Here is a 12495-nt window from a genome sequence, read left to right as displayed (position 1 = left end):
TAGCTGCCCTTCTTTCCAAAAGGGCCCACTAAAGTGTATAATCAGGATCGCTACTCCCCCTTCCACCTTCAACAACAATAACAAAATTCCAATTTTCTTTTTTTCTCTCTAGATTTCTTATGTGTTGTCCTCCCTTACACTCCCAGTCTTCACTCTCTAGACCAATTATGCTGCATCGGTAACATCTTTCAACAGTGATCCTATTGCATTTCTGTATTTACAAACACAAAATACACAAAGCATGATAGCAGTGTCTTAGTGAATAGGCACAGTACCACAGTTCCTTCCCCATCAATCTGCAGTCTGATTTTCATAGAAAGGCTATTATCTCTTGAGCTCTGGTCACTCAACCACACTTTGAGTCAGCAGCTGTGGCTCGAAGGCTGCCAGTCCCCCACTGGCTGCACCAGTGGAGATAGATGCTTGAAATGCTTTCTCTGGACTTGCTCTGATGGATATAAAATTGCAGTCATGAGAGTTTGTGTTTTAAAGAGCAAAAGATTCTCTGCTAGAAAATAACTGATTAGATACATCTATGAATTTCTAAAACAATTTCAAAACCTAGGGAATTACAAAATTAAAATGTGTGTGAAATATTTGTTTTGCCATTTCTGTATTATATATCCACCCCCATTCATATATTTAAATGTTTGATTAACAAGGATATGTGGAAAATAAATAAATAAACTGGGATATGTGGGACAAGTATACTAGAGGTAGTGGGTGGGTATATCACATTCTTCACTATATCTGTTGCATATCACACATAAAATGCTTCTGAAAAATTCCATAATACACATTGGGAGGTGAATAAAATGAGAAATTAAAATACTAGGAAAATAATTTAGAATTTATAGAACTCTATCATGGAAGACCTAGAGAAGACACTATAACTGGGATCAAGGAAAGGTTGGAATTTTGTATTTCCTCCTAACTTTTCTCTCATTGTTTGGCTGAGAGTGACATCCTTCTCAGATTTCCACATCCAAATCCTGTCACACTGAAAAGTTTGTTTTAACTTAAAATTTTTTATGAATGTATTTGCGAGTTACAATATTTTTTGTTCAGGTTTACAACTTAGTGATTCAATTGTTTTATATATTATACTCTGTTCACATTTATTAATAAATAATTGCTGTATTTCTCTGTGCTGTACAGCATATCCTTGTTGCTTATTTTCAAGTTCAAAATGAGTAGTATAAAATAAAATGAAATATTAAGTTCTAATGAAAACCATAGTAAATTACAAAGGACTGAAATCTCAGAGTGCTTTATCTCTCTCCAAGGATGAAGTAAGCTTGAAATCAATCTTTAAAAAAGGAATAGGAAAATCACCAACTACTTTGAGATTCAGCAATATACCTATAGAAAAAAAATGTCAATGCACCAAGAAGAAAACACAATGGACATTAAATTCAGTAAATATTCTCTTAAGCATTAGCAGTCAAATACTTGAGGTAGAAGAAGGAGTCATCTTATTTCTCTTAATTGCTGATCCTCCTCCTCTTTTACTGATGCAAAGAGCTAGAGACATGTCCCACAACAAGAAATGGATGCATCTCTGTGTGCTAAAGCCTCTTGAGTCATGTCAGACTCTTTGTGATCCCATGGACTGTAGCCCACTAGGGTCCTCTGTCCATGGGGCTTATCCATGCAAGAATACTGGAGTGGGTTTCCATGCCCTCCTCCAGGGAACCTTCTCCACCTAGGGATCAAACCCGGGGCTCCTGTGTCTCCTGCATTGCAGGCAAGTTTCTTACCACTGATTCCAACTGCGAAGCCCCAAGAAATGGATGCCGGCATCTAGGTGGTTTGAGTCGTTTCTGACTCTTTCAGACTCTATGGATTGTAGCCCACCAGGCTCCTCTGTCCATGGAATTTTCCAAGTAAGACTACTGGAGTGGGTTTCCATGCCCTCTTCCAGGGGATCTTTCTGACCCAGGGATCAAACCTGCCATTCCTGCAACTCCTGCATTGTAGGCGGATTCTTTACCGCTGAGCCACCCGGGAAGCACACACTGCTCTTTATCGGTTGCAAATCCCATGGACAGAGGAGCCTGGTGGGTTGCAGTCCACGGGGTCGCTAGGAGTCGGACACGACTGAGCGACTTCACTTTCACTTTCATGCATTGGAGAAGGAAATGGCAACCTACTCCAGTGTTCTTGCCTGGAGAATCCCAGGGACGGGGGAGCCTGGTGGGCTGCTGTCTCTGGGGTCGCACAGAGTTGGAAACCACTGAAGCGATTTAGCAGCAGTAGCAGCAGCAGCATATCCCATATAAAAATCCCTGGACGATACCTAAATATAGGTGGGAGAGTGAAAATGAAAAAGGCCAATGAAACTTTTAGGGAAAGAATTTTGACCATAAAGATCCTTAAAATCGCTGACTGATAAACCACGAATAGAAATAACCGTTTAGGAAAGTGACGAGTTGCAATACGTTAAGAAAAAAGTACACGATTTTTCCATCAAACAAATGACACAACCGACCGTATTTGAAGCACACTTGATGAGGTTTTTAATGTTTTCCTTGAGATGGAAAAGTTTTAAAGATGGAAAGTAGGGCATACGTAAAGAAGCCAGAGTGGATGGACGTGGCTCTTTATCACTACAGGTCTTTTCCCTTCAAGTGGTTCTGATAAGAGTCTTCGGTTTGCGATGTTGCAGTGGTCATGAGGCAGTTCATCTGCGGGTGTTGTATCTGATGACCGACTTGGTGGCCTCGGACACTGCGTACTTGCCGATCTCCCCAGGCAAGAGAAGACTCACGGCTGTCTGGATCTCCCCACTCGTGATGGTGCAGTGCTTGTTGGAGCGGGCCAGGCTCCCGGCCTCTTCGGCGATCTGCTCAAACATATCCTTCACGAACGAATCCATGACGTTCATGGCCTCGTGAGAGAGACTCAGGCCGGTGTGCACTTGCCTCAGCACCCTGGGGAAATATGTGGCGAAGCTTGCAAAGTTGTCCAGATGGCGGCGACGGCGGCGGCGGCGGCCCTTAGCTGTCTTCTGTTTCGCCTTCTTTGGCTCAGCATCATAGGGCTCTGGTTCGGAGGGCTCGCTTTCCGAGGTCTCTGTCTCAGAGGGCTCCGTTTCTGAGGTCTCTGTTTCAGAGGACTCCGTTTCAGAGGGCTCTGTTTTGGCGGTTCCGGCTTCGTTGGTGCCCAGGTCTTCCTCAGAGTTGTCAGAGGATGGTTGAGCCATGTCAGAGCCACCAGTCCCCACTACTCAGAAGAAAGGACATGCGGGAATTGAAGGCAGTTGGCGGAGTTTATAAGCCCTGCCCTCCCTGACGTCACAAACACTGTCCATCTCTGATTGGATAAAATGCAAGGCAGGAGGCCTGTTACTATGGCAGCCCATGTCACGTGACAGTGGACGCTCCACGCCCAACTCCCACTGCCCCTCCCCCACGTTTAACCACACAGTCAGTCAAACTCAGTGGTATCTTTAAACTTTCCGTGACTTCCACCAGGAAAATCTTTGAACTCTGCCCCATGAAGGAGACAGCCAGTCATCTATTCACCTCAGCTGATTTATGTCTATTGTTGATGCAAGAGAAGTTTCAAAGATGTCACCAAAGTCATCTAAGTTGAAAAATGTAATAATCAGTTAGAGCTTCCTGAAAGAGTCTGACTGATCTCCATAACTCAAGCTCTTTCAGACATCAGAATGACTCAGGTCACTTGGTGGACATTTTACTCCAACACAGAATCTTTTCCTTCTGATTGACCTACAGTGCCAGGAGCAGAAATGTCCTGACATCCTCAGCACAGTGCTCCTGAAAATCATAGGAATTAGTTGACCAGCTATTATCTCCAAAACTCATCAAAGACAATGATCACTATGAAGAGAATGACAAAATCCCATTTGCCAAATACAGAACACAAACAGAAATAGGGATACTTACTAAAAATATTTAACATTTTGCGAATTTTAAACTGTTTTCTTAAACATTATTTAGATCCCCCAAATACCACACAATCTGGAATTGATTAATGATTTATAATGGTTATTTCGCAAAAAATGATCACTCTTATTGCTAAAAAACCACCAGAGTGAGAGAAAAAGAATAAAAAGAGAGAGAAATAAAACACCTAGGAATAAATGTACCTAGGTGGTGGTGAAAGACCTGTACTTAGAAAGAATAAGACCCTGATCAAAGACATTGAAGATAATACAAACAGAGGGAAAGGTCTACCTTGTTTATGGATTGGAGGAATTGATATTCTTTAAAAAAAAAAAACACCGTGCTCTCAAAGGCAATCCACATATTCAATGCAATTCCTGTGAAAATACCAGGGCATTTTCCACAGAACTAAAACAAACAATTTTAAATTTTGTATGGAAAGATGAAAGACCCTGAATCGCCAAAACAGTCTTCAAGAAGAAGACCAGCACCGGAGGAATCGGGTTCCCTGATTTTGGTCTATAACAGTAAACTACAGTAATCCAATCAGTGTAGTACTGGCACAAAAATGGACACATGGATCTGTAGAACAGGAGAGCTCAGAAATAGACCTATGGGCTTATGGTCAGTTCAGTTCAGTTCGGTCTCCCAGTCATGTGTGACCCTTTGCGACCCCATGGACTACACCACACCAGGCTTCCCTGTCCATCACCAACTCTCAGAGCTTACTCAAACTCATGGCCATCAAGTCGGTGATGCCATCCAACCATTTCATCCTCTGTCGTTCCTTTCTCTCCCGCCTTCAACCTTTCCCAGCATCAGGATCTTTTCCAAGGAGCCAGTCCTTCACATCATGTCAAAAGTACTGGAGTTTCAGCTTCAGCATCAGTCCTTCCAATGAATATTCAGGACTGATTTCCTTTAGGATTGACTGGTTGCATATGCTTGCAGTCCATGATCAATTAATCTACAATTTAAAAAAGCAAGAATGTGCAAATGGAGAGAAGACAGTCTCTTCAATAAGTGGTGCTTGGATAATTGGATAGCTACATGTCATAAAGTAAAATTAGAACATTCTCTAGCAGCATATACAAAAATAAACTCAAAATGGACTGAAGACCTAAATATAATACATATGTTGTGGAGGAAGTCATTTTAAGATTCCATTAGATATTTTAATGAGCTGTGTTTCTTTCACATTTGTAAATTCAGACATTAAGTGAACACATCAGTTATATTAAAAAAAAAAAAAACCAATGAAAATAACCACAATTGGGTTTTGAGGGGATAACTGGGACCTCAAAAGTCTCTGATACACAGGAAATCTAAGATGGAGATGGGAAAAGCAGAGTTTGATGTTGAAGATTGGAAGGAGGAGTAACACTGGTAATTATTCACTTCAGTTGATGATTGAGGAAATAAGAGCGCCTAGTGAGCAATCACCTTGCAATGTTGTGGATCACTGTGAAGGCAAAATAAGGGAAATGGCTTCACAGCTTAAATAACAATTGCCGGTCTCAACTCACGAATGATGGTGTTGATAGGATAGGCATACTCCATTCAGAAACCTTCTCAACATTACCGTTGTTTATGGATTCACATAAAAAGAGGACTCCGGCACAGCATAGAAGTTAAGTGCAACAGAAAATTCAGGGAAAAAAAAAAAAAAACAACAACAACAACCCATTTCACACTTCCTAGAATCACAAGTTTCTACCCTAACTTGTTCAGCTGATCTAATGTCATTCTTTTTCACCCCTCATTCTCTTGTTCTTGAAGTGGAAAACCTTCATGATTTGCAGCTTAACATTATAGGGATGGTGAGAGCATTCATTCAGTCAGAGAAACTAAAAAAGTTCATGTTGACTCCATGTCAGCCAAGGAGGGACTCAAACTGGTAGGCACAGTCACTGAACCACTCTACAGTGAGGTTTTCCTGACTGAACCAATAACTGTCTTCCTGGGGTGTTCAGGTCTGGTGACAGCAGGTAACAGGTTTGATTATTTATCTACTCTGACAGTAGGGTAACAAGCACAATTATCTACTTTATAGTTGGTCTTCTAAAACTAATCAAAGTCATTTATATATATTATCAGTATTAGGAAATGGCTTGGTAGTAAAGAATCCACCGCAATGCAGGAGACCTAGGTTTAATCCCTGGGTCCAGAAGATTCCCTGGAGTAGGAAATGGAAACCCACTCCAGTATTCTTGACTGGAAAATTCCATGGACAGAGGAACCTGCTAGGCTACAATCCATGGAGTCACAAAGAGTCAAACACGACTGAGCGAGTAACACTTTCAACACTTTCTCAAGCATTCTAGAGCTCCTGTACAAAATGCTAGTGATTAGGTCACTTAAACAACATTCATTTATTTTCTCATACTTGTGGAGGTTCTAAGTCCAAATCAAGGTTTCATCTGAATTGATCTTATGCAAGGTGTGAGGCCTCTCCTTGGCCTGCAGATAACTGAAATCCCCATATACCTGTCCACATTTTCTTTCCTCTGTGTATGTGTCTATGTCTGATTTTCCCTTATTATATGGATATAACTCATTTAGATTAAGACCTACTCTAATGAACATATTTGAACTTGTTTGCTTGGTAAATGCTCATCTCCAAATATGATCACATATGAATATGAGTGTTTATGGCATAGATATATTCATTTTAGAGGCACAAATTCAAGCCATAGGAGATACGGATTTTGAACTAAACATGGGAACATTTCCTGCCTCTTCCATCATGTTGATGTATGGCAAAACCAATACAGTATTGTAAAGTAAAAATAAATAAATAAATAAAAAGAGAGTCTGATCCAGTATTATGCATGGTTTTGCCTTTGTGTGATTCTATCAGAGGATTACAGAAACCATGCTTCTCTTGATGAGCCTGCTTGGTAGGAAATATCTCGATATAAAAGAATAACCTCCATTGATCTCATATCTCCCTTTGGAAAATAATTCAAGTGAAGTACATATAATAAAGTGTTTCCCTTAACCATCTCCAACATCATACAAGGGCAGTTTTTTATGCTTTTCCCTCTCCCTAATTTTTTTCCTCAAAACTGCTCCATTTATGACTCTGTGGATATGCACTTTTCACAATCGAGGAGGCGAATTACCAATAAATGTCAGATATTAGAGGACCCAGAAAGAAGAGGGCCATGAGGCATATGAGAAAACTCTGTATTCCTAAATCAGAAAAGTTAGTTATTCAGGCCAGGTCCGTCTGTGTTCCATTCACCAAGAAATCTGTACTTACATTCTCCTTGCTGTCTACCTGCGTGTTTCTTTGTCTATATAAATGGTTACGATGTCTATAATGGTTAGAAATTTCAGTCCACTTTGGTGTGAAAGCTGTGGCATGCAGTATACGATTCCACTAAATAGTAGGTGTCCCCCTCCTAGTAGTAAGTAAAGAGAAAGCCAATCCAAAGAAATCACCATAGTATAGTGAACAAAACACTTATTTCTATAGCCTTACCTTGTGTATGCCACCCAAAAATATCGCAGGAAGCTTGACTTTGATTTCAGTGGCTGTTAGATTCAGGAATATTGCTTGTCCCTGAGTACTCCTTCCAATAAGAAGTCTTGTCTGTTTCCCCCTCCTCTTGAGCTGATGAAGCCTTTGATTATTTTGAGCAATGAATAAAACTAGTGGAAATTGTATTAGGCCATTTACCAGCCTAAGGTTTAAGAAGGAATGTCCTTCTGCCTTGCTGTTTGAGGACATAGAGCTACCATGGAAAGGGTTAGTCTGTCCTGCTAGACCTCCGCACAAGAAAAGAGGCCCTTTCAGCACCAGGTATGTGTGTGAAGGTTGCCTAGAACTTTGCAGTGTAGCTTAGGTATCAGGTGATTATCACTGAGTGGTCTTAGGATGGTTCATATTTTTAACAGATATTTACATTTCACATTTGGAAATTGTGTTAAAAATTTTTTAAATGTTCCCATTATAAATTGTAATATATAAAGTTATGTTAAAGAGTATTTTAAATACTCAGATGTGCTTGAAAAGTGGCTCAAATGAATAGACAGCTGACACACACACATAATTCTAACTGATTAATTGACTATACCCATAGTGAAAAACTGGACTTTCTTTCTCATAAGAAAGGAAGGACCAAAGAAAATTCTAATTTTTGTCTTTAGCTATGGGTGAGGAATAAAATGTTGATAAAGAATTTGTAACCAAAAGAGTGCCCTGATGTAGCTTTGGTATTCTAATTAATACTGTCAGCATGGCCCAAGTAATTTCTGTTTGCAAACGTATGGCAAATGCAAATCTAATTGCATCTAGAGGAGCTTAACCCTAATTGAGGCTTCTACAACTATTCCTACAATTAAAGGCCCCCTCCCGAGCAGATACAACTCCCCCCTCCAAAATGACAGCATCAGCATAAATTATAAACCAAGATGGAAGCCTGTAAAGACTAACAATCAGATACGAAGTACAAGAAATATACCTAACATATTTAAATAGATGATAAGATGCATAAGACATGAGTAATAAATAGCTAATTATCAGAAGACAAATAAGCTTTCTAGTACTGAAATCATAAAAGAAGAGTAAAGAAATTTTAAACAGCTGAGACAGAAATGGAGAAGGAATATATGATCTAGAAGATAGATGAAAGAAATACTACAAAATACTTCATAAAGAGAATCAAAGAATTAAATGGAGGTCAAGAAACCTAAGAAATGGACTAAGAAAATACATCTCCTCGGACTACCAGAAGTGATAAACTTTCTTAGGAGTTGCTTTACCATAGTTGTTTTGTCAGAAGTTTTCACTTTCATCACAGGTTCAAAGGATTTATTAACAAAATGAGCTACTCATTATATACAAATAAACAATACAAGTGTTTATTAGAGAATTATCTAAATTATTTGCAATATACTAACATTAGAAAAAGAGAGAGAAATAGAGCAGAGGATACATCACCTATCTGGGCGATTTATTTGTAACTCCATTTTGTTTTCAAGATTTTATTTTTACCATCATTATTCTGAATTCTTTTTCAGGTAGATTCCCTATCTCCTCCCCTTTTATTTGGTTTGGTGGGCATTTATCCTGTTCCTTTACCTGCTGAGTAATTCTCTGCAATTTCATCTTGCTTAGATTGCTGTGTTTGGGATGGCCTTTCCGTATTCTGGCAGTTTGTGGTTCCTCTTTATTGTGGAGGTTCCTCCCTGTGGGTGGGGTTGGATGGGTGGCTTGTCAAGGTTTCCTGGTTAGGGAAGCTTGTGTCGGTGTTCTGGTAGGTGGGTTTGGATCTCTTCTCTCTGGAGTGCAATGAAGTGTCCAGTAGTGAATTTTGATATGTCTGTGGGTTTGTTGTGACTTTGGGCATCCTGTATATTGAAGCTCAGGGCTATATTTCTGCATTGCTGGAGAATTTGCGTGGTATGTCTTGCTCTGGAACTTGTTGGCTCTTGGGTGGCGCTTGGTTTCAGTGTAGGTATGGAGGCTTTTGGATGAGCTCTTATCGATTAACGTTCCCTGGAGTCAGGAGTTCTCTGGTGTTCTCAGGTTTTGGACTTAAGCCTCTTGCCTCTGGTTTTCAGTCTTATTCTAATAGTAGTCTCAAGACTTCATCTATACAGCACTGATGGTAAAACATCCAGGTTAATGATGAAAAGTTTCTCCACAGTGAAGGACACCCGAAGAGGCTCATAGAGTTGCATGGAGAAGAGAAGAAGGGAGGAGGGAGATAGAGGTCACCAGGAAGAGAGGGGGAATCCAAAGGGGAGAAAGCAATCTAGCCAGTAATCAATTCCCTATGTGTGCTTCACCAGAGAAGGCAATGGCACCCCACTCCAGTACTCTTGCCTGGCAAATCCCATGGATGGAGGAGCCTGGGAGGCTGCAGTCCATGGGGTGGCTAAGAGTTGAATATGACCGAGCGACCTCACTTTCACTTTTCACTTTCCTGCATTGGAGAAGGAAATGGCAACCCACTCCAGTGTTCTTGCCTGGAGGATCCCAGGGACAGGGGAGCCTGGTGGGCTGCCATTTATGGGGTCAGAGAGTCAGATACGACTGAAGTGACTTCGCATCATGTGCACTCCACAGTCCAGAACACTCCGAGGTGTTCATGGAGTTACACAGAGAAGAGAAGAGGGAAGAAGGAGACAGAGGTGACTAGGAGGAGAAGAAGGGGAATCAAAAGTAGAGAGACAGATCCAGGCAGTAGTCAGTTCCCTAAGTGTTATCCACAGCCTGGAATACCCAAAGAGTTTCACAGAGTTAGGTAGAGAAGAGAAGGGGGAGGGAGGAGATAGAGGCGACCTGGTGGAGAAAAAGGAGAGTCAAAAGGGGGAGCGGGGAATCAAGCCAGTGATCACACTCCCAAGTAAAAATGGGTAGTGAGAATTGGGTTCTTAAGGGTACACAATTGATAACAAATACCAAAAAGCAAAGATTAAAAATCTAGATTAGATGTAAGACTCTCAAAAATACAATATTAAAAAAAAAGAAAGTCACAGAAATTATCAAATATATATATAAAGTTTGCTTTACAATAGGGTCTGTTTTTGCAAGGTAATAATAGGTTATAAAAATGAAAAGTAAAGGAGTAATAGAGCACTTAAAAATAAAAAAATTTTAATTAAAAAACAATAATAGTAAAACTATATCTAGAAATTTCTCTGGAACTGTTGCAGACAGTGTGGGGTCAGTTCAGTTTCAGACAGTTCCTTGATCCAGCTTATATGTCTCAACATCTATAGGCCCCTTCCAATGTAGTCGGTGCTAACTACAGGGTTTTAATCTGTTGCACCTGTCACTTCAAAGCGATTCCCTCAGTTTATTTTAGCTTCTTCTGTTTTCTGGTCCCTTCAGTGTCTAGTTTCTGCCCTGACACAAGGGGGCGAAGGTGGTCACTTATTTAGGCTCACTTGGTCACTCGTGCTGTGGGGAGTGAGGAACACTGCAAACAAATATCACTAGCGTGTGTGGGGAGTGCTCGCAGTGTCTCGGCCACACTGGGTTTGGCCCCCCTCATGGCGTGTATGTTTTCCCAGTCTACACTGCTCAGGCTCTAGGTTGCTCTGCCAGGAACTGTCTGAGGCGGGCCCTAGGTTGTATGCACTTTCCAGGTCTAAGCCGCTCAGGTTCAGGTTCTCGGGTTCTCCACAAAGGGACACAGACTCAGTTGGCCCTGCCTTTTGTGCCCTTCCCAGGTCCGTGCAGCTCAGGTGACCAGGTACTTGGCGAGTACACTCTCCGCAGGTGTGCAGCACATCTTATCACATCCCCCGTCCCAGCTGCTCAGTTTCCTGGGTGTGCAGCAGGAGCACCGTCTCAGGTGTGCCATGTGTCTCCTCTGGGGAGCTGATCTCTGACTGTGACCCTCCCGGCAGATGTCAACCGTCCAGGATCCCTGGAATACGTGGTTAGCAACTGGGAGCCTGCTCACAGTTTGGGAGAGGATGCTGTCTCTGGGCTGAGATTGCCCCTTTCTGGCTCTGGCTGTCGCTGCCTGCCTCACTGCCTTCAGCGGGGGAAGGGCTGGTCCGCAGCCAGCTAACTCTCCTCTGGTATTCACTCAGTCCTTTGTTCTGTGAGTGGACCTGGCAGTGCCTTAGCTTAGAGCTTTTTGCAGGAAAGTTCTCTCGCTCTCTCTCTCTTTTTTCTCTCTGGCTATCCCACAGTTTGGGTTGCTATCTCACAGTAGCTCCCTCAGATTGTCCTCAGGGCATTCAGGCCCAGTCCTTCCCCTGAGCAATGCATCCTGCGCCTCCCTGTTCAACCCCCACCTGCTGGTGGTGGATGCGAGGGTCTGGGCTACTTCTCTGTTGGGAGTTGCTGTTAGGCACATAAGCTGTGGGGTTTATTTTTTTATTTTTCTCCTCCCAGTTATGTTGCCCTCTGACATTCCAAAACTCCCCACAGAGCCACCGGTGAGAGGGTATCCTGGTATTTGAAACTTCTCCTCTTTCACGACTCCCTCCCCAGGATAGGTCTCTGTCCCTAACTCTTTTGTCTCTCTTTTTATCTTTCCTATTTTGCCCTACCTCCTTTGGAAGAGAATGAGCTGCCTTTCTGGGTGGCTGGTGTTCTCCACCAACGTTCAGAAGTTGTTTTGTGGAATTTGCTCAGCATTCAAATGATCTTTCAATGAATTTGTTGGGGAGAAAGTGGTCTCCCCATTCTATTCTTCTGCCAACATAGGACCGCCCCCCTCGGTCTGGTTTGTTTGAAACCCCAATGTTTCTTCAGTTATGTTTGGTATTCGTTTTAGTTTTAAAATAAGACACATTTTCCCCCATCAATTAGAGTATCAAAACCTCTAAAAGAAGTCACTGTCAGGCAAACAGGCAAAATATGGACAACCACAGAAATCAACAGTGTTCTTCAGGCCCTGAGCAAAGAGACAGCACCACACTCGAGATACAAAACAGAAAGTATTTTAATTTTTTTTTTCAGAAATACATGAAAAGAAAATCATTTTAAGAAATACAGAAACTCAAGAGAAAATAATTGGGCAAGGCAGGATATTAAAAGACCTTAATCACTCAGTGCTATGGGGTTCAAATGGGGCCTGATCAAGGATGTTCTTTTATTTAGTGCTTTTGG

General features: G+C 41.6%; 1 protein-coding gene across 1 annotated transcript; it reads right to left on the bottom strand.

Moving 5' to 3' along the window:
• Window positions 1-2683: 2683 nt before the first annotated feature.
• Window positions 2684-3205, bottom strand: LOC128070139 (late histone H2B.L4-like). Its single transcript, XM_052663443.1, has one exon. The coding sequence runs from the start codon at window positions 3203-3205 to the stop codon at window positions 2684-2686; it is 522 nt and encodes a 173-aa protein (XP_052519403.1).
• Between the last annotated feature and the right edge of the window lie 9290 nt (window positions 3206-12495).

This window comes from Budorcas taxicolor, chromosome X, assembly GCF_023091745.1.
Source record: "Budorcas taxicolor isolate Tak-1 chromosome X, Takin1.1, whole genome shotgun sequence".
Taxonomy (NCBI): Eukaryota; Metazoa; Chordata; class Mammalia; order Artiodactyla; family Bovidae; genus Budorcas; species Budorcas taxicolor.
The sequence above is the reverse complement of the archived record's forward strand: the minus strand, read 5'-3'. Positions and strand labels throughout refer to the sequence as shown.